The sequence below is a fragment of the Oncorhynchus kisutch genome, linkage group LG20 (genome assembly GCF_002021735.2).
Source record: "Oncorhynchus kisutch isolate 150728-3 linkage group LG20, Okis_V2, whole genome shotgun sequence".
NCBI classification, from domain to species: domain Eukaryota; kingdom Metazoa; phylum Chordata; class Actinopteri; order Salmoniformes; family Salmonidae; genus Oncorhynchus; species Oncorhynchus kisutch.
This window is the reverse complement of record NC_034193.2, coordinates 24,921,676-24,947,289: the sequence shown is the minus strand read 5'-3', so window position 1 is coordinate 24,947,289 and position 25,614 is coordinate 24,921,676. Positions and strand designations below refer to the sequence as shown.

General features: G+C 44.2%; 1 protein-coding gene across 1 annotated transcript in view; it reads left to right on the top strand.

The window, feature by feature from the left end:
- Positions 1–25,614, top strand: part of LOC109865221 (SH3 and cysteine-rich domain-containing protein 2) — a 42,028-nt gene that overhangs the window by 9,805 nt on the left and 6,609 nt on the right. Inside the window, exons 2-9 of the mRNA XM_020453332.2 lie at positions 16,969–17,332; positions 17,790–17,884; positions 20,920–21,004; positions 21,208–21,320; positions 21,524–21,593; positions 23,882–23,934; positions 24,833–24,921; positions 25,407–25,458. Coding sequence (XP_020308921.1) covers positions 16,969–17,332; positions 17,790–17,884; positions 20,920–21,004; positions 21,208–21,320; positions 21,524–21,593; positions 23,882–23,934; positions 24,833–24,921; positions 25,407–25,458 — 921 coding nt within the window. The remainder of the gene's footprint in view (positions 1–16,968; positions 17,333–17,789; positions 17,885–20,919; positions 21,005–21,207; positions 21,321–21,523; positions 21,594–23,881; positions 23,935–24,832; positions 24,922–25,406; positions 25,459–25,614) is intronic.

The window sequence follows — 25,614 nt, the reverse complement described above, 5'->3', positions numbered from 1 at the left end:
ATCTTTTTTTCTCTGATGATGACAGGACAAACTTCTATAAACAAATTCTGTAAAGCCCTTATACGTCAACTCCTCTCTTCCACTCCTCTCTTCCACACCAAGGCAGTCGTGAAGAGGGCACGACAAAACCTATTCCCCTTCAGGAGACTGAAAAGATTTGGCATCCTCAGATCCTCAAAAGGTTCTACAGCTGCACCATCGAGAGCATCCTGATGGGTTGCATCACTGCCTGGTATGGCAACTGCTTGGCCTCCGACCGTAAGGCACTACAGAGGGTAGTGTGTACGGCCCAGTACATCACTGTGGCCAAGCTTCCTGCCATCCAGGACCTCTATACCAGGCAGTGTCAGAAGAAGGCCTCCAGCCACCCTCTCTGCTTCTCTCTGCTACTGCACGGCAAGCGGTAGCGGAGCGCCAAGTCTAGGTCCAAGAGGCTTCTCAACAGGGCTCCCGAGTGGCGCAGCGGTCTAAGGCACTGCATCTCAGTGCAAGATGCGAACGGTATGCCGTCATTGTAAATAACAATTTGTTCTTAAGTTACTTGCCTAGTTAAATAAAGGTAAAAAAAAAAAAATAATGCCCCCAGCCATAAGACTCCTGAACATCTAATCAAATGGCTACCCAGACAATATGCACTGCCCCCCCTTTACGCTGCTGAACCTCTATGTTATTATTTATACATAGTCACTTTAATAACTCTACCTACATGTACATATTAACTCGACTAACCGGTGCCCCCCCACACATTGACTCTGTACTGGTACCCTCTGTATATAGCCTCGCTATTGTTATTTTACTGCTGTTTAGTTATTTGTTGCTTTTATTTGTAATTTTTTTAAGGTATTTTTCTTAAAACTGCATTGTTGGTTAAGGGCTTGTAAGTAAGCATTTCACTGCTGTATTCAGCGCATGTGACAAATAACATTTGATTTGATTTATAACAATAATCTCATTTCACTTCACGGTACAATATAAGGTCAATGCAATGTACAGTTTGAAATAGATATGTACAGTATAGCCTGTGAGGCTAGCCAACCTTCTCAATGACAGTGCATTAGCGACAGCTAACAGTCAGTAAAATATTGTCAAAATATCTTTAAAAAACAAAAACACCTTACTTCCTGATAATGACCGGAAATACGTCCATAAACAGATGCTGTGCTGCCCTTAAACGCCAACTCCCATGCAAGGTACAAATTAGCAATGAAAGGGGACATGAATAGTAGTGATGGGGGGAAGGAATCGACACAGCTACATATCTAAACCTATCTTTTTGATGATATCTCGCATTGTATGAGTTTGACAATATAATTTTTGCACTAGTTGGTTGTGCCTGCACCAAAATGCCAGTATTTTTCCTTCGTAGATTTTTCCCTAAACTTCTTTTTAAACAGGGAGCGAATGTTGTTTTCAGCACTTTTATTTCCCTGACTGATCAAATCTAGTTTTCTCGTGGTTCTCTCTTGTCCCGCTGCAGCAGACATATGGTGAGCAATATGTTTGGAACATCGAATCGCAATAAAATCACAGTATCAAATAGCAATACATATAGAATAGTGAGAGTCACGAGAATCACAGTACATATCGTATCGGCACCTAATATCGTATCGTGAGGTCCCTGGCAAATCCCAGCCCCAATGAATAGCCATGTTAGCCCAATGACGACATGTACAGACATCTACCACCTCATGCTAATTGCTAAAGCTGCTTAAGCAGGATTTGGAGATGCTACATATAGCTAGCTCCTCTTCACACATACATACACTCAGACCAAAGCACGCAAGCACGTGGAGTGTTGGCTAGTTAGGCTAAAATAGGCAAAATAAGGCTAAAAATACCCACCACCCCCAGAAAAGCCAGATAGTTTACGCACAAAGCTAAAAGTGAGGCCTGAGAGAACCCGATTAAACTGACAGTGGGTGGCCATTGATTTCTTTCACTTCTATCTCAATGATATCCTCCCCCTTAGCTCTTGTATAAAACATACATTTGCATAATACATAATTTGACAATTATCTCCCCTAAGTGCCAACACCACTGTTGGCACTTTCTTTGCCATGTTTCTTGTTTCTTGGTGCACCGTAAATACTGACAAGCGTCCTAACTTAAATATATTTAAATGTTTTAAATTTGCTGACAGGACTATGGCTTAGTTCTCTGTACTTTTAGGATGAAATGTTTAGTCAACTCAGTGTAATAAGTTGAGTGTACTTAAAGGGGCAATCTGCAGCTTGCACAATAAGGCTGGAGTTACACAAAGCAACATTTTAGTTGCAAGTTTTTATAGGCAAGTCAGTTAAGAACAAATTCTTATTTTCAATGATGGCCTAGGAACAGTGGGTTAACTGCCTGTTCAGGGGCAGAACAACAGATTTGTACCTTGTCAGCTCGGGGATTTGAACTTGTTACTAGACCAACGCTCTAACCACTAGGCTACACTGCCGCCCCAAGTGACATCATCTCGAGCAACTTTCTGTTACATAAAGCAACTCAAACGCGATTAGAATTGCATGCAACAGACAATTAAATTGAAGCAGCTTCTGTCATATTGTTTGAGAATTCTATGCCCCATGTCATCTGCTGCATTACATAATGGCTTCACAAATTTTCCAACCGTTTGGTTATTGTAACAGCATGGATATAAACACAATGCAGCCAGTACAATTTAGCTAGCTAGCCAAAATGGCATTGCAAACACCAACACAGCTAGCTAGCATTGAGCTATCCAAGATAGCAACTAATTAAGCTAATTCATGGTGAATAACTTAAGTTGAAACTGGTCAGTGAGAGGTTTAGGTTCACTTTGAACGTTACATTTATTGACTGCCAAACCATGTACATAAACCTTTACTAGCCATTCTATTAACAATTCTATCAATCATTGTGGTTCCCGTAGCACTGACAGCTGTGTTGACATGACAACTTGGTCAGAGTTCTGAACCTTGGAATGGATCATGTGATAACAGCATTTGTTTTGATTGGCAGTTGCTTTGTATTTGTATTTATTAAGGATCCCCAGCAGCTACTCTTCCTGGGGTCCAGCAACTTAAGGCAGTTTATACAGTTTTAAAAACATTACAATACATTCACTGATTTCACAACATGCTTTGTGACCTCAGGCCCCTACTCCACCACTACCACATATCTACAGTACAAAATCCATGTGTACGTGTGTGTATAGTGCGTATGTTATCGTCTGTGTATGCATGTGTCTGTGCCTATGTTTGTGTTGCTTCACAGTCCCTGCTGTTCCATAAGGTGTATTTTTATGTTTTTTAAAGCAAATTTTACTGCTTGCATCAGTTACTTGATGTGGAATAGAGTTCCATGTAGTCATGGCTCTATGTAGTACTGTGCGCCTCCCATAGTCTGTTCTGGACTTGGGGACTGTGAAGAGACCTCTTGTGGCAGGTCTTGTGGGGTATGCATGGGTGTCCGAGCTGTGCTCCAGCAGCTCAAATAGACAGCTCGGTCCACTCAACGTGTCAATATCGCTCATAAATACAAGTAGTGATTAAGTCGATCTCTCCTCCACTTTGAGCCAGGAGAGATTGACATGCATATGATTAATATTATCTCTCTGTGTACATCCAAGGGCCAGCTTGCAACTAATTGCACAAAGTTGACATTTTTGCAACTGCATGCAACCAAGTTGCAGATAAGTTGCTTATTAGTTGCTGGGGCTGTTTCAGGAATCAATCAAGAAGCAACTCAGTTGCAAGAAACCAAGCTGTTTCGGTAAAAAGCTGAGAGATGAGGCTAGAGAAATGTACCCACTCTCAAATTAATGGAAAGAGCTATGGATACAAGGGGTGCATTCAGTTCGATTGAATGTTTGCTACGTTGCAGAACGGTTTGTACTCAACTACGTTTCCCCAAAATGTTCTTGTGCGCTCTGGAACAGACTTTTGAGGTATGTTTGATCCGTTTGGTGGTGTGGCGGGGTGTGGCTTGAAGCAATGAGTGAAGCATTTTAAGGGCAGCGGCCATGCTGACAGCGTTCCACAACCCAACCCCTCCCTGTTTTTCAGCTGGTTGTTCAGTACAGCACCGTTTCTGTTGAATTGAACGTTCCAGTACGTTTTTTCGTACTGAACGCAGCCCTTGACTGACCATCCATGCTATCAAAATTATAGTTTAACCATGTTTTGAGGCCATACAATGTTTGTTTACAATTGTTTTCTTTACAAACAAAGGAGCAAAAAAAACATTTTGGGAGCAAAAAGGAGCGAAAAAACATATTTTGGGGTACAACAGTTGAACTAAGTAGTGTGAGAAACAGGAAGTCGACAAGAAATCTAATATGTACTGTAGGACTAACAGCAGTGTTTTTTGTGCTCGATACCTTACCGTTTTTCCGAGGCATGCCGTGTGAACGCCTCCGTAACCCTAATCATAAATTTATCTATGCATCTCACAACACTCTATTTTTAGCTCGCCGCCAAACAACCCTCTGTAGACTGCTCATCTTCAAACAGCCGAAGAAGAACAAGGCCACAATGTCTTCTCTGCCTCTGTCTTTACCATCTGTCTATCTGTCTATCCGTCTGTCAGAGGGAGGAAAAAAGGCTCTGTGCATTGTTTGGGATTTCAAAAGAAAGGGTCTCTCTCTCTCTCTCTCTCTCGCTATCTCTCTCTCTCTTTTTTTCCCTCCCTGTCTCACTCTCACACGGTCCTTCCTCTATTGCTCCCTCTTTCTCTCTTTTCCGCTAATTGAGCAGCCAGTTGTTCAGAGAGAGAGTGGTCTGTGTTTTTTGGAACTATGAATTGATGCAACAGCACATGAGGGAGAGACTGCAGCAATTGAAGAGGGCTGGCATCCCCCAAGGGTATGCATTTGTTCCTTTCAAATTCAGGGAGACGTGGTAAGAGACAAGGAGCAGAGGAGCACATTTGGGAAGTCGCCATTTACCCTCCTCTCATGTAAATAGGCTACTCACAAACACCCACACACACAGTCAAATACACACACATACATAGACACACACAAACAGTCTCACACTTACACAGGCCTAATCACACACAAAAAAGTTCACACATATACACGCACAGTCTCACACTATACACACACAGTCACTCCCCTGTGTACACACACACACACACACACACACACACACACACACACACACACACACACACACACACACACACACACACACACACACACACACACACACACACACACACACACACACACACACACACACACACACACACACACACACCCCTACCACCACACGCACACCTTTCAGCCCCTGAAGTGTGAGTGGCGAATACAACAGTTATGAGTCAGATACTTCATGCAGTCACTTTGGTAGGACTAATGGTGTAAGGTGTGAAAAACACCCATGAGACCCAAACCTGTCACAGGACCCTTCTGTTCACAGCTGGCACCCACTGCGGCAGTTCGGGACAATGAGACAAGCCAAGGCACTTAACCTGGCCTTTGCATATTGATATGAGATCCATGTAGCCCGAACCTAAGAGGCCTGGAATTAAATTGAGATTGCTGAATAATGCAAACCTACTGTATAGTGATTAGCCCAGTGGGATGCACTCACAAGTGTGTCGACTGAGGTACTTAGGTGTGCTGTCAGTGGTGCATAATGGGAGTTATTCACATAGGCCTGCGGAAATATGCAGATTTGCTACTATAACGAGAGGATGAAGGGAAGGTTTAATTAACATGATTGTACATATGCAAACATACATAAAACATGTGATGTCATACAATACTTAAAAAACAGGTACAAATATATAAATGCTGGTTGGCATTTTTTGTCATGAATCTTGTTTTGGAGGCAGCTCTACAGAGTGGTCACTAGCTGGCACAGCCAAAAAAGGAATAAAAACAGATTTGAAACCTAACCCTAACCCTAACCTTAACAACACTGATAACCCTAATGCCTAACCCTAACCTTAAATTAATCTTTGTTTCCATTAATTTTTACATAGCCTCTTGTGGCAGCCGGCAGGGAGAGGTGAGGGGAGTGGTAATTGAGGAGAGAGATCTTGCAGGTAGCTGGCTCCACCCCTAAACCTTATATGGACTTCCTGCCCCAACGAGGAAAGGCTATGGGTCTTTAAGCCAGTGCTTGGGGATAAAGGAGGAAGCAGCCTGCACAAAGGGGCAGAGGAGGTGAGAGACAAGAAAGGTATGAAGAGTGAGAGAAACGAGAGCAAAATCTGTGTGATTGCCCGTTGTGACCCGGATTGTTGGATTACCCCCCTTGTGTACCGGACCGGATTGGCTGAGGGCCCGAGTGTGGATTACCCCTGGAAAATGGAACCTACAAAGAGAGAGAGGCTTGTAGACTGTGAGGTGATTGGTGAATTCCCCCTTCTTTCCCCCTGTACGAAAATCCCTAAAACTTCCCCGTTGCATTCCATTTGTGCTACTGGTGCCTGTTTTGTTATTGAACTTGGTGACGTGGAAACCCCGCACCCTTGATCTTGCTACACTCTTAAAGATCGTAAAATGTTTTAAAAATGTTTGCCTAAAATGACGTACCCAAATCTAACTGCCTGTAGCTCAGGACCTGAAGCAAGGATATGCATATTCTTGATACCATTTGAATTTTTTATTTTATTTTTAATTGTACCTTTATTTTACTAGGCAAGTCAGTTAAGAACAAATTCTTATTTTCAATGACGGCCTAGGAACAGTGGGTTAACTGCCTGTTCAGGGGCAGAACAACAGATTTGTACCTTGTCAGCTCGGGGATTCGAACTTGCAACCTTTCGGTTACTAGTCCAACGCTCTAACCCCTAGGAAACCCTTTGAAGTTTGTGGAAATGTGAAATTAATGTAGGAGAATAACACATTAGATCTGGTAAAAGATAATACAAACCAAAACCCATGGGTATTTATTTTTCATCTTTGAAATGCAAGAGGCCAAACTTTCAGGTAGTAGTCTATGTGTAATTTAGATTTTGGCCACCAGATGGCAGCAGTGTGTGAACATTTCAGACTGATCCAGTAAAGAATTACCTTACTGCACAATATTTTGTATCAAATCTGCCAGGAGTTTGCCGCCTTGGTCAATTGATACATTTTCAAGTCCAAAACTATAGAGAACATACGAAAATGCAATGGTAATACAACATTTAAGTTTACATACTCCCAGGAATGTCATACATGATGGATCATTAGCTAATACACTAATTTTCTCACATCTTGATGGTCTAGGCAGGGTAGGTGTGGAGTCAGAGACAGTAGTGGGGTCAAACTGTAGACCCCAGTTCCTACATTTTAACATCAATGTATTTTACCGAACAAAACTATGCAACATTTTATGTCTGGGACCCTCAGTGTTATATTGGAGCTGTGAGTCAGGAATCAGGTTCAACGTTTAATAAAACAACAACAACCAGAAACGAGACAATTCCATGTGGCTATACGCCGGTACACAAGAATAATACCAATTGTTGAGAAAACATAGGATAGTGACATATAAAGCGGAGGAAATGAAGGTAATGAATTCCAGGTGTGAATCATAATGATTAACAGGTGTGCGTAATAATGAGTGCCAGGTGTGCGTAATGATGAATCCCAGGACCGGTGATTAGTATTTTGGCAATGGTGTACGCCGGAGGGGAGGAGCAGGAGAAGATGTACCCCCTCTCTGACGCACGGCTCCAGCCGCAGGACGAAGCCGACCAGAGGGACGACCCCGAGGACACGGAGCAGGTCGGTCCGGGCGGAGAAGGTGGAAGTCACAGATGATGTTGGGGTCCAGAATGTCCACCGGAACAAGTCCACCAGATACTGAAGCTGACCCCCCTCAATGTCCAGGGTGTGGAGGTTTGTCGTGGGGGACAGTATCAGCTAGGGGACCAGGAACCACCGTCCTGAGAACGGAGACATGAAAAGAGGGTGATATGCAATAGTGACTGGGCAGTTGTAACCCGTACGTCACCTCATTGACCCTCCGGAGAACATTGAACGGCCCCACAAATCGGGGGCTCAGTTTGTTGCAGGGCAGGCGGAGTGGGAGTTTCCGGGTAAAGAGCCAGAGTCCCCAGGATGGAACACAGGGGTCTCACTGTGGTTGCGGCCTGCCTGTTCCTTCTGACGATGGACAGTGCGCCGGAGTGTCACATGCGTGTCACTCCACACCCCCTTCGCATGCCGGAACCACTCATCTACCGCAGGAGCCGTGGTCTGGACTGGGGTCCACGGGGCCAGGGCCAGCTGGAAACCCAAAACACACTGGAATGGGGTCAACCCAGTGGAGGAGTGACGTAGGGAGTTCTGAGCGTACTCTGCCCAGGGAAGGAAGCGTGCCCAGTCACGCTGCTGTTCCTGACAGAGACTCCTCAGGAACCTCCCCAGCTCCTGGTTCATCCTCTTCACCTGCCCATTGGACTGAGGCCGATACCCGGAAGTGAGGCTGACCGTGTCCCTGAGCTTCTCCAAAAAGTCCCTCCAAACTCATGATGTAAATTGGGGGCCACAGTCAGAGACGATGTCCTCCGGAAGGCCATAATGCCAGAAGACCTGCTGGAAGAGTACCTCAGAAGAGCAATTAATCAACATGACTTGGAAAATCTATCCACTACCACCAGAATGGTGGTGAAACCGTCAGAGGAGGGAAGATCGGTTACAAAGTCAATGGATAGATGTGACCAAGGTTGCTTAGGCACGGGAAGCGGCAGGAGCTTCCCTGCTGGAGCATTCCGGGGGGACTTGGTTTTGAGCATATACGGAACCCGGAGTTGGTGGCCCACCTGCACCAAGGTGGGCCACCAGTACTTCTCCGCGATGGAGTGGAAGGTGCGAGTAATACCTGGACTTCCAGCGACGACAGCTGTGTGTGCCCTGGTCAGCAGCCGATCCCTTATCCCTGTGGGAATGTAGATGCGCTCGGGAGGACAATTCCAGGGTGTGGGCTCCCTCTCTAGAGCCTGGCAGATGTCCACATCTATGTCCCCAACCACTGGACCCACGACTTGGGAGGATGAGATTATGGGTGCCCTCTGGTCAGGAACCTCTCCCGAATCGTAGATACGGGACAGAGCAACGGCCTTGATGTTCTAAGAACCTGGGCGATAGGTCAGAGTGAAGTTTAACCTGGTGAATAAAAGAGCCCACCTGGCTTGGCGCGGATTCAGTCTCCTTGCTGTCCGTTTGTATTCTAGGTGCCGATGGTTGGTGAGGATGACGAATGTTGAAGCAGAAGCTTACCTCCCTCTCTGCCCTCCGCGGGATGATCGAAAATGCATTTAAACAGAGCCATGAACCCCTCATAGTAATCTCCTCCTCTCCTATCTCCAAGACGACCAAAGCCCATTCCAATGCCCACCAGGTCAGCAGAGAAAGAACCGTGGCAACCTTAGACCCCTCGGTAGTGGGGGTCCCAACTGGTGTGAAAAATAGAGAAAATTGAAGGAGGAAGCCATGGCAATTGGATCGTGTACCGTCATATTTTTCAGGGAGGGGTAGACGGGCATAACTGACCTGAGCGTGTTGCTGAATGGGCCGTTGCGCTGGCTCGCTGGGTAGACTGGCTCTAGAGTATCCTCAAATGCTTGGCTGCAATGTCTCTCGGGGGTGTTTGAGACGCTGCAGACTGCGGAGAACCTCTTTCATGGAAGTCCCCAGTTGAGCCAGCTGGTCATGGTATTGACGTAGAAGACACCCTTGTTCATCGACCATCTGAGATTTCCGACTTTCCTGCTGCTTCCATAGTTTGAGTTGGTATTCGGTTATAACAGAGCTGTGAGTCAGGAAGCAGGTGAAGGTGCAACGTTTTAATAGAACAACAAAACCAGAAACGAGACAATTCCATATGGCTATACGCCGGTACACAAGAATAATACCAACTGGTGAGAAAACATAAGAGAGTGTCCAGGTGTGAATCAGGACCGGTGGTTAGTATTCTGGCGACGTCGTATGCCGGAGGGGAGGAGCAGGAGAAGGTGTGATGAATCAGAGCAAGATTACTGAATGTAAGTACATTATTTACCTTCCGATGTGAATGTATCCAACCAGTTGCAGTGATAAAAGGGTTTTGTTGTTGTGCACTCTCCTCAAACAATATCATGGTATTTTTTTCACTTTTTCACCGTAATAGCTACTGTTAACATCATTCTAGTCATATTAGCGCACAAATCTTGTTCTGGAGGCAGCTCTGCAGAGTGGTCAGCCACAAAGTAATAAAACCAGATTTTAAACCTCAACCTAACCCCAACGACACTGATAACCCTAATGCCTAACTCTAAGCTTAAATTAATCTTTGTTTCCATACATTTTTCCATAATAGACCATTTTAACTTTGCAGCTGGCCTAAGGGGAAACTGCTCAGTTCTGCCTCCAGGACAAGACTCATGCCATTAAACGTCGGAAAGTATTCAGACTCCTTCACATTTTCCACATTTTGTTATGTTACAGCCTTATTCTAAATTGGATTAAATTGTTTTTTCCCACTCACCAATCTACACACAATACCCCATAATGACAAAGCAAAAACAGGTTTTTATAAGGAAAATAAAATTGGAACTGAAATATAAAATTGACATAAGTATTAATAAAAAGCTTTCATGTTTCACAGTATCAATGGGGTTCTAAGTCTAACTTGCTCGTCACACACACACACACACACACACACACACACACACACACACACACTATTCTTGCATCATCAGACTAGCTCCAACCCCAGTGCAGACACAACAGGGCTCTGGGACCCTCATTTCAGTACTTTGTTCAAGCACCTTTGGCAGTGATTACAGCCTCGAGTCTTCTTGGGTATGACACTACAAGCTTGGCACACCTGTATTTGGGGTGTTTCTCTCTCTTCTCTGCAGATCCTCTGATGCTCTGTCAGGTGGGGAGCGTCGCTGCACAGCTATTTTCAGGTCTCTCCAGAGATCTGGTTCAAGTCCGGGCTCTGGCTGGGCCACTCAAGGACATTCAGAGACTTGTCTCGAAGCCACTCCTGTGTTGTCTTGGCTGTGTGCTTAGGGTTGTTGTCCTGTTGGAAGGTGAAACTTCAACTCAGTCTGAGGTCCTGAGGGCTCTGGAGCAGGTTTTCATCAAGGATCGTTCTGTACTTTGCTCATCTTTCCCTCAATCCTGACTAGTCTTCCAGTCCCTGCCGCTGAAAAACATCCCCAACATGCTTCACCGTGGGGATGGTGCCAGGTTTCCTCCAGACGCTTGACATTCAGACGAGAGTTCAATCTTGGTTTCATCAGTCGAGAGAATCTTGTTTCTCATGGTCTCTGAGCACTCCACAAGCGGGCTGAGGAATGGCTTCCGTCTGGCCACTCTACCATAGAGGCCGGATTGGTGGAGTGCTGCAGAGATGGTTGTCCTACTGGAAGGTTCTCCCCATCTCCACAGAGGAATTCTGGAGCTCTGTCAGAGTGACCATCAGGTTCTTGGTTACCTCCATGACCAAGGTCCTTCTGCCCCGATTGCTCAGTTTGGCCTGGCGGCTAGCTTTAGGAAGAGTCTTGGTGGTTCCAAACTTCTTAAATTTTAGAATGATAGAGGCCACTGTGTTCTTGGGGACCTTCAATGCTGCAGAAATGTTTTTGTACCCTTCCCCAGATCTGTGCCTTGACACAATCCTGTCTCGGAGCTGCAAGAACAATTCCTTTCGACCTCATGGCTTGGTTTTTGTTCTGCCATGCACTGTCAACTGTGGGAACTTATATAGACAGGTACAGTGCCTTGCGAAAGTATTTGGCCCCCTTGAACTTTGCGACCTTTTGCCACATTTCAGGCTTCAAACAAAGATTTTTTTGTGAAGAATCAACAACAAGTGGGACACAATCATGAAGTGGAACGACATTTATTGGATATTTCAAACTTTTTTAACAAATCAAAAACTGAAAAATTGGGCGTGCTAAATTATTCAGCCCCTTTACTTTCAGTGCAGAAAACTCTCTCCAGAAGTTCAGTGAGGATCTCTGAATGATCCAATGTTGACCTAAATGACTAATGATGACAAATACAATCCACCTGTGTGTAATCAAGTCTCCGTATAAATGCACCTGCACTGTGATAGTCTCAGAGGTTCGTTAAAAGCGCAGAGAGCATCATGAAGAACAAGGAACACACCAGGCAGGTCCGAGATACTGTTGTGAAGAAGTTTAAAGCCGGATTTGGATACAAAAAGATTTCCCAAGCTTTAAACATCCCAAGGAGCACTGTGCAAGCGATAATATTGAAATGGAAGGAGTATCAGACCACTGCAAATCTACCAAGACCTGGCCGTCCCTCTAAACTTTCAGCTCATACAAGGAGAAGACTGATCAGAGATGCAGCCAAGAGGCCCATGATCACTCTGGATGAACTGCAGAGATCTACAGCTGAGGTGGGAGACTCTGTCCATAGGACAACAATCAGTCGTATATTGCACAAATCTGGCCTTTATGGAAGAGTGGCAAGAAGAAAGCCATTTCTTAAAGATATCCATAAAAAGTGTTGTTTAAAGTTTGCCAAAAGCCACCTGGAAGACACACCAAACATGTGGAAGAAGGTGCTCTGGTCAGATGAAACCAAAATTTAACTTTTTGGCAACAATGCAAAACGTTATGTTTGGCGTAAAAGCAACACAGCTCATCACCCTGAACACCCCATCCCCACTGTCAAACATGGTGGTGGCAGCATCATCGTTTGGGCCTGCTTTTCTTCAGCAGGGACAGGGAAGATGGTTCAAATTGATGGGAAGATGGATGGAGCCAAATACAGGACCATTCTGGAAGAAAACCTGATGGAGTCTGCAAAAGACCTGAGACTGGTACGGAGATTTGTCTTCCAACAAGACAATGATCCAAAACATAAAGCAAAATCTACAATGGAATGGTTCAAAAATAAACATATCCAGGTGTTAGAATGGCCAAGTCTAAGTCCAGACCTGAATCCAATCGAGAATCTGTGGAAAGAACTGAAAACTGCTGTTCACAAATGCTCTCCATCCAACCTCACTGAGCTCGAGCTGTTTTGCAAGGAGGAATGGGAAAAAATTTCAGTCTCTCGATGTGCAAAACTGATAGAGACATACCCCAAGCGACTTACAGCTGTAATCGCAGCAAAAGGTGGCGCTACAAAGTATTAACTTAAGGGTGCTGAATAATTTAGCACGCCCAATTTTTCAGTTTTTGATTTGTTAAAAAAGTTTGAAATATCCAATAAATGTCGTTCCACTTCATGATTGTGTCCCACTTGTTGTTGATTTTTCACAAAAAAATACAGTTTTATATCTTTATGTTTGAAGCCTGAAATGTGGCAAAAGGTCGCAAAGTTAAAGGGGGCCGAATACGTTCGCAAGGCACTGTATGTGCCTTTCCAAATCATGTCCAATCAATTGAATTTACCACATGTTTCTACAACTTGATTGGAGTCCACAACTCCAGATTTTTTTTTTTACCTAGGCAAGTCAGTTAAGAACAAATTCTTATTTTCAATGATGGCCTAGGAACAGTGGGTTAACTGCCTGTTCAGGGGCAGAACGACAGATTTGTACCTTATCAGCTCTAACCACTAGGCTACCCTGCCACCCCAAATGATCAATGGAAACAGGATGCACCTGATCTCCATTTCGAGTCTCATAGCAAAGAGTAGGTATACTTATGTAAATAAGGGATTTATTTTTTATTTTGATAGATTTGCAAAAAAATCTAAAAACCTATTTTTGCATTGGCATTATCGGGTATTGTGTTTAGATTGAGGAAAATGTTATTTAATACATTTTAGAATAAGGCTGTAACGTAACAAAATGTGGATAAAGTCAAGGGGTCTGAATACTTTGCGAATGCACTGTAAATAGGCTGAAATTGCTGGTTCTTTGTGTAAAGTAGATGATAGAATTCTGTTCTATGTCGCAAGTCAGGAAATTAATTTGATGCGCTACAGAATTTGATGAAACTTACAGCGTTTACTCTCCAGCTTTGAAATACATCGTTTTCAAGCTGATCCAACCATTTCGGTGACTAATCGTGCCCTGTGGATGCGGGCATTGTCATCCTATGTGGACATAGCCATCGTAGCCAAAATAATGGCCTTAAATATTTTCTTAATTAACTCAGGAACCTCAACTGTGTGGAAGCACCTGCTTCCAATATACTTTTTAATCCCACATTTACTCAAGTGTTTCTATTATGAAATACATGAAATACAAAAACGAGGTGAAATGCGTATTTTGAATGAACCACCAGTCAACCCTATAAAAGCCCATTAAAAATGAGCCTGGATGCAGCTCGGGGTAGAAAAGCACGTGCAAGAGGTGCTCGCTAATGGGTCAACAGACAGAGCGCTCTTTTCATCACTCAAGATAATTGGTGCCAGGTGGAGCCATGGCTTAAGGGAGGAAAAGAGGAACCCACTCAACGTTATTGATGACCGTTTCTCAGAGAGAGCGCAGGCTCCAAGAAGCATCCGCAGGTGCAGAGGGAAACGATGTGAAGGCTACAAACACTCAGTGATGCACACACAGGGAGACACGAATACATGCATGCACGCATGCGCACACACCAACTTATACAAGGCCTTGATAATGATATACACACACACAGTTGTGTCATTTTTTTACATTTATCTTTAGGCTACTGCAGTGCAGGTGCAAACAGAAACAAAACAAGCTGTAACCTGCAGACAAAAGAAACCGAAGAGCATATAACAAGCAGCTATACACCACAGACACGAGCTGTAAGGCGTAGACATAACACACAACTATACTGCGCCACGGGAAAAGAAATCATAAAAAACGGCCATACAAGTCAGATAGGCAGCGAATAGCGGTATGCCCGGCAGTTTCATGTGTTTTTGGTTTTACTATATACACTGCTCAAAAAAATTAAGGGAACACTAAAATAACACATCCTAGATCTGAATGAATTAAATATTCTTATTAAATACTTTTTTCTTTACATACATGAATGTGCTGACAACAAAATCACACAAAAATGATCAATGGAAATCAAACTTATCAACCCATGGAGGTCTGGATTTGGAGTCACACTCAAAATTATAGTGGAAAACCATACTACAGGCTGATCCAACTTTGATGTAATGTCCTTAAAACAAGTCAAAATGAGGCTCAGTAGTGTGTGTGGCCTCCACATGCCTGTATGACCTCCCTACAACGCCATCCTGGATGAGCTGCACTACCTGAGCCACTTGTGTGGGTTGTAGACTCCGTCTCATGCTACCACTAGAGTGAAAGCACCGCCAGCATTCAAAAGTGACCAAATCATCAGCCAGGAAGCATAGGAACTGAGAAGTGGTCTGTGGTTACCACCTGCAGAACCACTCCTTTATTGGGGGTGTCTTGCTAATTGCCTATAATTTCCACCTGTTGTCTATTCCATTAGCACAACAGCATGTGAAATTTATTGTCAATCAGTGTTGCTTCCTAAGTGGACAGTTTGATTTCACAGAAGTGTGATTGACTTTGAATTACATTGTGTTGTTTAAGTGTTCCCTTTATTTTTTTGAGCAGTGTATATAAAACATGTAAAAACAAGGAAAATTGGAGACATTTCGTCGGCACCCACAAGGAAAAGGTTATTTTAGGCTTAGGGGTTAGGTTTAGGGTTAGGGTTACAATTAGGTTTATGGTTAGAATTAGAGTTGGGGTTAGAGTTGGGGGTTAGGTTTAAGGTCAGGGTTATGGTTAGGATAGGGTTCTCCAACCAAGCTCCTGGAGCTCTACCGTCCTGTAGGTTTTCGCTCCAACTCTAATCGAGCACACCCACTTCTAATAATTAGCTGGTTGATAAACTGAATCAGGCTAGTTACAATTGAGTTTGGAGGGGAAACCTACAGGAAGGTAGCTCTCCAGGAACAGGGTTGGAGTACCATGGGTTAGAAGTTAGGGTCAGGGGTTTGTGGTTAAAGTTAGGATTAAGGTTAGGGTTAAATTAAGGGCTCAGGGTTACATTTAGGATTAGGGGTTAGGGAATATAGGAGTTTGAATGGGAGTCAATAGTTTGGTTCGCACAATGGTAGTAAAACAAACGTGTGTGTGTGTGCCTGCACGTGTGCTCTCTCATTCCGTAGGCCATTCTATTGGTGTAGGAATCTGTGGCTTATTATTATACCATAGGACCTCATTGCCTTCCACTCCCCATAATCTTATGTCATTCGCAGAATCGTAATATTAGGGCCAAGATGCCTGGGCAAGTCCACTGGAAGTGAGGCGGCCGGAGGAGTGAAATATCAACCCAGTGTTTGTTCCTTGTTGTGCATCAATACATCACAGTACGGAGGAGCAGGCCGGTCAATAAACTAATCAAATCTGAATTTTAAGGGGTATTGACTTGAGTTCCCTGGATCTGCTATAATTCTGATCCAAACAAGGCAAGTGTGGTGTTGTAGGACAAGGGCAGTCAGAGGGTACTGCAGGGTCTCTGTCTCGCTTCCCTCTGTCTCACTCCTGTCACCATATTCAAGTCAGAAGAGCTGTTGCTAGCTGCTGCTAAAATGATAATGTTTTTTCGTTAGCAACGAGTCCGTTAGCAAATTCTGTGGTCGTTTTGTTTTCATCGTCACTGAATGAAGGAATAAATAAATGAATGGATGGATGGAATGAATGTCTTTGATCCAGTGGGTTGAACACAGGTCATGACCAGGGATCTTGTGTAGATGTGAGTGGCTGCGGTCAAACCCAGGTCTCCTGCCACAAGACTACGTTAGCCTGCTGCGCTATAAACTCAAATGCATTAGCTTGGGAAGTTAACACAATTCTTCAGGTCTGTGGCAAGGTTACTCATTACCCGAGAGGGGTTCACCGAACCACCTTCTTTATCATTACATGGAGACAGCGAAGTTATAGTGCTTTGTCAAATTGTGTTTGAATTCTGGAGTTGCTAGGTGCATACATGGATCTCAAGTTACGATTCAGCCCTTAATGAGTGCACCCTGCTATTCTGAACAATCACTGTCGGTGATTTTGTCATTCCCCAGCCCTTGTCTATCCATGCTGACCTAATGTCTCCACTCCTCTCTTTCCACAGCTGCAGCGACTAAAGCGCTCCTTGTCCTTCAAGTCAGTGATGCGCAGCAAGAGCGTGGACAACTTCTTCCAGCGCCCCAGCAACGGGGAAGTCCGCCTGCCCTCTGGGATCATCCACGAGCCTCCGCTGACCTCCTCGCCACCACCCTTCGGGGAGACGCCCCTGACCTGCGAGCGCTCACCCTCCCTCTCCCCTTCGCTCAGCCCCAACCCCTCGCTTTCGTCCCGCTCGCCCTCCCTCAGTCCCTCCCTCTCCCTGACCTCCAAAGCCCAGCTCCAGGGCCGGCTAGTGAAGACCCACTGTTTCCAGGAGCACGTCTTCCGTCGGCCCACCTGCTGCCAGCAATGCAAACACGTGATCCAGGGTAGGTCGATTCAGTTCCAGTACTCCCTTAATGCAGCGACATGAAATGCAAATCATCTTCTGGTAGATCATGTCACATAAAAGCTATTCTCTATTCTCAGACTACTGACTACTGAGAGACAGTATGCACATCCAACACAATCTAGCAATCCCATGTGATCAGTGCAATGTTTCCATGAAAATTTGAGCTCTTGTGGCCAAATGGCAAGTTAGGATTTTGATTGAGGATGAGTTCGAAGTAGATGTGGCTAATAATCACACTGTCCATACACATGCCTATAACATCTCTCATCAAAAGGGTCTCACTTTGACATTTTATAACCTAGTCTTAGTTGATTGATTGATTGATGAATGGATTGTAGTGTGTGAGCTGAGGCTACTGTCGTGTGTGGTATGTACAGTATAGTATAGTAAAGGAAAGTACAGTACTGTAGTAACCTGGCTTCCCATCTGTGCAGGGAACTCCAAGCAGGGTCTGCGCTGTAAAGCCTGTAAGCTGGGCGCCCACCTCTGGTGCTCCTCTGAGCTGTCCCAACAGCCCTGCACAGGAAAGGTGAGTCAACTACCCTAGATTCAGATTTCCCCACAGCTGTCTTGTACTCAACCATTACAACCTAAGTAGTGGACTGTTCTAGAGTTGGATATATACTGCTTTCTGATCCTCAACAATTACGGTCTAAATATTATTATTTTCTTTGGGGGGGGGGGGGGGGGGGGGGTGTTAGAATCGTGTTAGAAGAGGATGAACGTTTTTCCACTAGAGGAGCTAAAAAAATCAAGAGGGGACAGAAATAGAAAGATAATTGACAACCTGACAAAGAGAAACAGCTGAAGAAAAGAGAGAAGAAGAGGATGAGTGAGAGCCATAATAAAATGATCCGCAATGACTCTGAATTTCTATATGTGGAACAAAAGCTGAGGCGAGGGCTGAGGCAGATAGCGCTGTTCTGCCCCCCCCCCCCCCCCCCCCCCCCCCCCCCCCCCCCCCATCCATCCATCCCCCAGGCACCCCCCCCCCCCCCCCCCCCACTCACCCTCTTCTCGCATGAATCCGATTTTCTCAAGTCAGTCAGAAAAATCAACATCTCCCTGCACCAGGCGCTGGTACTAATTCAGTGTGAAATGCGGTGTGTTTGAGGTGCTCGCAGTTCCCGCGGGACGCAGCAAAACTTGTTGTGTCCGCTGCATAGTCACAATGGAGGAGAGACGGCAGCAACATGCTACAGTAGCTTGTACATAAGTTTAGACTCGTGTTGCCCCCCAACCACCCCTGATCAGTATGTAATGAATGTTGGTGTCACTTTGTATGCAAATTAAATATGGCCCCTGTGGAGTGGGATTTGAATTTTAATTCATTTTTAAACTTTTAATTCATTTAATTTAGTGACGTTGTTGGCGTTCTTCTGTTGTAGAGTCAATTACAATGTATTTTTAAAAATCCAAGGACCAAGCATTATGAAAAGCAATGTGAGAATTGGGAATATATGGTGAGACTGGTAATTCACCTAGCCTTCAGATAGGCTAGATGAAAATGTCCACCATATTGCTTACACCTATCCTCTCTGATCGACACAATGCCTAGGAGATAGGAGGTGGGGGCTAGGAGTTAGGAGTGATGGTGTCAATACAGGATTGGGCACCAGTCTCGTTTGAGGTCAAAAGAGGGGCAATTGTGTGTTTGTCCAAAAGTGTCCAAAAATCTGAATCAGTTGGACATCTGGGAGCCACATTGAATCTAGCCAGTGGGAATATCATCAAAGGTGCATTAGTAATCTAGCCCAATCCCCAGCCCAGACCAATAATTATAATAAAGGCACGATTGGGGTGGGGAGAAGGGATGATTAGGTAAGTTTGGTTCGTAATTCCACCCCTCTCAGCTTCACCCCCAAATAATTCAAAAATAAAGGTTGTCGGCCAAGATTAACGAGCAAGAGTTTTGTCAACACAACTAGTTTAGTTATCTATTCTCTCTAGTTCTTTCTCATTCTCTCTCTCGCTCGTTCGCTTGTTTTCTCTCTCTCTTTCTTTCTCTCTCTCCCTCTCTTTCTCATCATCGTTTTACCCTATCAGGGGTGAAGCTGTAATTTGGACGGGGACGAGGAGGGCCCCAAGATAAGCAATAAGAGAAGCAATAAGCGTTAAATTGACTTTAGATCACTCCAGAGAAAGTAGAAAGTCACCCCTCCAATTCCCCACATGCCCTGCTGAGCACCTTGGGGCCATCTTGACAGCCAATAGGAACCTCTCGTCTCATTTATCAAAATCTCACTGTGGCGCATCCGTTATAACATATCCGTTATAATGAGACTAATCTAATCAAATGCAGAGAGGATACTCTGCTCATATAATAACTTAGGATTTATGTTTCCAAAAAGTTATATTTGGAAGAAGCGAGAATGATCGACCAGTTATCGCCACAAGACAGCGTCGGCGAGCCAAACTAAACCAAGGCATTAGCTCTTGGAGCCAACGCGAGTCTCCCAGGCTTGGGTGAGGTTACTCGTGACGGTTCATGGTTCACCTTTTATGAGTATGGTTGACAATATTTTGTCGATGACACTGCCCGGTCCTATGTTATGCTTTCGGTTATCGGTTCTCATCACAAGACTGTGTTAGCCCACTGAACTGAAGCCAAGGCATTACCTCGGAAGCTAACACAAGTCTTCGGGTCTTGGGTAAAGTGACTTATCACATTAGCGTGGTCCTGACACCTTATCTTCCCCTTTCTGTATAAGCTCTCATCCAGCCACTGATGACAGCTGTTGATATATGGATATATTTTATGCCATGATGCCCGCAAAGATGAAAGTAGAGCTATGCTGCACCTGGGGCGGGATCGTAAAGGAAAAAAAACGACACAACACTGCTCCCTCTGTCAAACACAAAGCGTTCAATGACTCAGATCGACCTTTGAGTTCTATTCCGTTCCTATTTCTAAATCAGAATCCGTGATTCATTGCCTTACACGTCCGTGGACTATTTTAATCCCAACAGTTTGGGAATTACTGTGGCGAATGTTGGTTTTCTGTCAAACGACAATGGCGAGGCTTTGTTGTGCTTGTCTAGCTGACATTGGGTGTGAGATGTGAACGATGCTGTACAGATAGACATGATAAGAGAGTGCAGGTACAATTCACTGGAAATGCAGAAGGCTAAGAATCGAGTTCCACCTGTCTCCTTGTTCAATTTACAGTGACCCCCGGGCCACAGACTGCAGAGGGAATATCATACACAGTCAGCATCCGCTCTGCACACACGCATGCACGCACGAACATTCACACACGCACGCACCCACGAACATTCACACACGCACGCACCCACGAACATTCACACACGCACGCACACATACATTTTCAGCGTCCTTTGTAAACCACAAGACTATCCGTTTACGGTGAGAAAGTTTCTGACATTTGTGTTTGTCCGACCTTTCGCTGCTTAAATGACATTCAGCTGATAGGGAAAGAAATTGTTCTTAACTGAATTGCCTCGTTAAATAAAGGTTAAACAAAATGAATAAATAGGGACAGTTATTCAACGCCTCTCTGTCTCTTCTCATCCCACTCTCCTTCTCTCCTTCTCGCCTGCTAGACGGGGGCCTTTAAACGGAACTTCAGCTCCCCTCTCTTGACTAACGATATGTTAGGGGTGGTCAAGGAAGCTCCACCATCGCAAGGTGAGTGAGTGTGTATGTGTGTGTGTGTGTGCGCGTGCATGTTGCTTGAGGGATCAGCGTTGATGCTACATATTAGACCTTTAGTTCATTCCAAGATCTGGTCTTTAGTCTGACACATTGTTTTGTTCTCTCTCTCTCTGTGTGTGTGTGTGTATGTGTGTGTGTGTGTGTGTGTGTGTGTGTGTGTGTGTGTGTGTTTCTAGAGTCTGATAAAGGGGGAGTTGACCCTGTGTATGAGGCTCTGCGTTATGGAACGTCGCTGGCACAGATGAGCCGCTCTAGTTTCGGAAGCATCACTGGGTCCCCCATTCATAAGGTACACTGCTTACATGCACTTGAGTTCATAGATACAAATCGTCTATTTGACATTTTTCTCACTATACTTAAAAAAGCAATGTGTTTTAATATACAAATGCTAACAATAACAGTTCAAACGGATCAGTATTTTCCCAGCTTCTTTCCTTTTGCATGCTGTCTTCTTCCCTCTCTGACTTGGCACCTTGTTCTTGTCTTCTTTAGGTGGAGAGAGTAGGGGAGGGACTGGAAACGCAACCAATCGTTGAGGAGGAGTTTGTCCCAGAGACTGAGAGTGAGTTGGATCAAATTCCCCACAATTTACTCACCCCTAACCTATTACCTGACATCTCACCCCAACCTTTCAACTCTAAACCTCTCACTTCTAACCTATTATCAGAGATGGAAGAGGAAGTGAGACTTCCCACTCTCTGTTTTTTTTTCTGGTTCATATACATTCAATGAACTAAGCAGACCAGACCCATCATTGGTATCTATGGGAGAGCCACCCCGTTAAGTAGATTAGAAATTTCAATTTTTTTCAATGGTAAACGGCCAGAGTGAACTATCTTTATTTATCCACCATCTTTGCTATTATTCCCAACCCCTCCCCAATGTTTCCTCAAATATTTTTCAGCACTGAGCAAATTTCAGGTCTGCTGAGTGCAAACTTGAACCTTGTGAAATATCCGTGCAACTTCCGGCGCTCGTTTTCTGTGAACACTGAGGCTGTACCTGCTTTCATTTACAGTTTTAACAGTGGCTAAGTAGACTACTGTGGCTATTTGATCATAATGTTGGCCTACCAGAGTGGCCTACCATGAAAAACTATGGAGAAAATGAATCACATAACATTTTAACATGGAAATGGGGTTTCTATCATTCAGCCTACAGTAACAGCCAATGTGTGGTGTTTGATGCAGGCTTACATCCCATGAAACATGCAGGGCTTGACATTAACCTGTTTATCCACTTGTCCTTCAGACGAGGAGGTGACTGAACACTTGTTTTGTTGTTTGATGCAAGAAACCACTTTACAAAATAAAATGTATTATTATTCCTATACCATTATTACAGAGAATCAGACAAATTATGCTACCCTCTGCCTATTGGCTACTTAGTATGACTCGCTTTTCAAAGATGTCTAGAAATACACGTTTTGTACTCTTGTAGGAAGCAATCACTCCCACATTGCTAACTACAAGCTAGCTATTACTGGGCTAATAACGCACAAACTAGCAAAGAATATGAACAAATGTGCACACGTGGCTAAATACTGCTCTGCATTAATCTCTAAAGAAACGCATAATAATCACAACCACCCATGGTGTAAAACAGTCCAGTTCAGAGTGAATGGCACAAATCCATATATGGCAAGGATTCATTTGCATATAGGCCTACTGTAGCTCTGATTGGTTATGGCGCACCAGTCTGTTTAGAGTACGGGCAATAGAATCCTATTCCGATGTGTTCTGCCTACAGCAAAATATTTTGCATAGTTAGTTTTGCATACTAATGCATGCATCATTTGTTTTGTTTTGGTATGTTAAAATTGAAAGTAGTTAATATTGCGTTGATTCTATTACAATTCCCATAGTAAAGGCAAACATTGCTAATGTTAACTCACGGGGGAAACTCTAGCACTTCGTGCTTCTCTGCGTGACTTGATATTTCTTCCGTGCGCGGCAGTCCCTGGGAAGCAGCGCCTGTGCACTCGCGTTGCTTAGAGGAAACATTGCCCCTCCCTATCCTTTCACTCTAAAGCACCATCACTCCAAACCCCCAACACTCTGGGCTTTAAATGGTTGAGTCAACCTATTTCCTCATTATTTCAAACTCCTTTATCAATGTCATGTCATTTAAATGTAATTAATGTAATGTTATATATGTAATGTTGCATCAACGTGACTAGTTGGTTGAACTTGCAAAAAGTCAAGCCTGGACTGTCAACCATTGTCCTCCTCTCCTGAAATAATCTCTTTCATTATAGACTATCATTATACCCAACCATTACACAGAGAAGGCCTTCCATTGACAAAACTAAACTGTCTGTCTGTCTGTCTGTCTGTCTGTCTGTCTGTCTGTCTGTCTGTCTGTCTGTCTGTCTGTCTGTCTGTCTGTCTGTCTGTCTGTCTGTCTGTCTGTCTGTCTGTCTGTGCGTGAGAATATGCCTGTGTGTGTGTAGTGAATTCACCAGTGTTTTTCCATCTTCAATAAATCCGATGATATAAAGTACTGTGTATGCTTTAACTAACTGACCTTGTCTTTGTGCTATACTGCAAAGTGACAAGACCCCCTCCCTCTTTCTCTCTCTTTCTGTATCTCTACTCTCTTTCAATCTGTATGCTCCCTCTCTCTCTTTCACTGTCCCTCCCTCTCTCTTTCTGCTCCCACTCTCTTTCTCTCTCTCCTCTCTCTCTTTTCCCTGCTCTCGATCTATCTTCTTTCTCTCTTTCTCTCTCTCTCGTTCTCTCTCTCTCTCCCCTCTCTCTCTCATATATATATATATATATCCCCCCCCTCTCTCATTCTCTCTCGTTCTCTCTCTATCCCCCCCCTCTCTCTTGCTCTCTCTCCCTCTAGCTCTCAATCCTCCTGAAAGTGAGGCTGATTCAGAGGACAGGGTCAGTCTGAAGGTGCGTAGTCAGCATATCTCTTTCTCAAGTGTTTCCTCTTTCCTTTCAACCTTGAATCCCACTTCACCTCTAAATTTAAACCCTCCCTCTATCTATCCCTATTTCAAACTCTGCCATCAACCTCCATGTGACCTTTTGTTCACCCCTGTTTTACTAAAATTGCATAGGCCAATACAATACCATAATAGTGTAATATATGCTATTTACGATTGATTGCCATCCCAATGAGTGTACCCCCCCTCCTTCAGGCCATGGATGAGGCATGCAATGACATCAAACCAGACCTGAAGTATGTCAAGCTTGGATTTCCCCAGGCGCATGAACAATGAGGATATTTACTGCGATTTCGATGAGAACCTATGGCCAAATGCTCAAGACAGGCTGGACTCAAACTAGTGCCTGCTAAACATTGTCTCTTTAATTTCTTTCATTTGATCACGTTGTGAAAGATGTCAACAATGATCACACCTTTGGTCACACATGGGACAGAAATGACAGAAATGTTATGTTCAGTAAATTTGAATGTGTAGTGCAAGTGTATTGCCTAATGTGAAAACAGTGTAATGTATTGTAATTTACAGTACTGAAGCATACTACGTTCAATGGGCAATTTTTAAACATGCAGATTACATTTTTTGCTATTGAATTAACTGGTTGTTAAAATAACTAAATTGAGAAGATATCATTATTTTGTGTTTTGGTGAACCAATGTACTTATTATATTTCACAGTAAACGTATATTTCGGATCAATGGTGAAAGATGTCCACCAGTTTGGAAATTTGTAGTAGGAGTTTTGAAAATTCACCACACACATACTTGTGAAAACAGTACCAAAGTGATCAAATGAAATACAAACGGTGTGTATTAGACTCATTTGGTGTGTGCATGTGTGTCCAGACTCCAAAGCGCATCGACGTCCACTCTGTACACACCTATGTGGCTCTGTACAAGTTCATCCCTCAGGAGAAGAATGATCTGGAATTACAGTGAGTTAAATACATAGTACTTTTGTGTGTGTGTGTGTGTGTGTGTGTGTGTGTGTGTGTGTGTGTGTGTGTGTGTGTGTGTGTGTGTGTGTGTGTGTGTGTGTGTGTGTGTGCGCGCATGTGTGCGTGTGCGCATGCATGTGTGCCTGCACACGTGTTCGGTCATCTTCAGACAGAAAGTCAGACTTCGCATTACCACATGAAAGGTTAAAAGTTAGAGGTAAAGAAAGAGGCAGTGATGAAGAATGGATGGAGGGAGAAATGTATGTGTGTATGGGGACGGGGTATTGTCGCAGTGGGCAGGTGAGAGAAAGAGGAGGGACAGGTGTGCAGTGCCAACACATCTCTCAGACCATCTGCCTTCTCACTGGGGGTCTGAGACGTAACTGGCAACGCTGTTGGAGCCACAGACTGAGAAGGACAGGCAGCCGGGAATGTCTGTGTGCATTTGTGTGTTTAATCAGGACCTGTTGTTTCCCTCTCAGACCTGGCGATCGAGTGCAAGTAACTGATGACTCTAATGAGGACTGGTGGAAGGTGGGTGAAAAATATATTTTTTTGTTTTGTTAGAATACTTTTTCTATCCTTCCTTCCTTCCTTCCTTCCTTCCTTCCTTCCTTCCTTCCTTCCTTCCTTCCTTCCTTCCTTCCTTCCTTCCTTCCTTCCTTCCTTCCTTCCTTAATAAAAATTCCC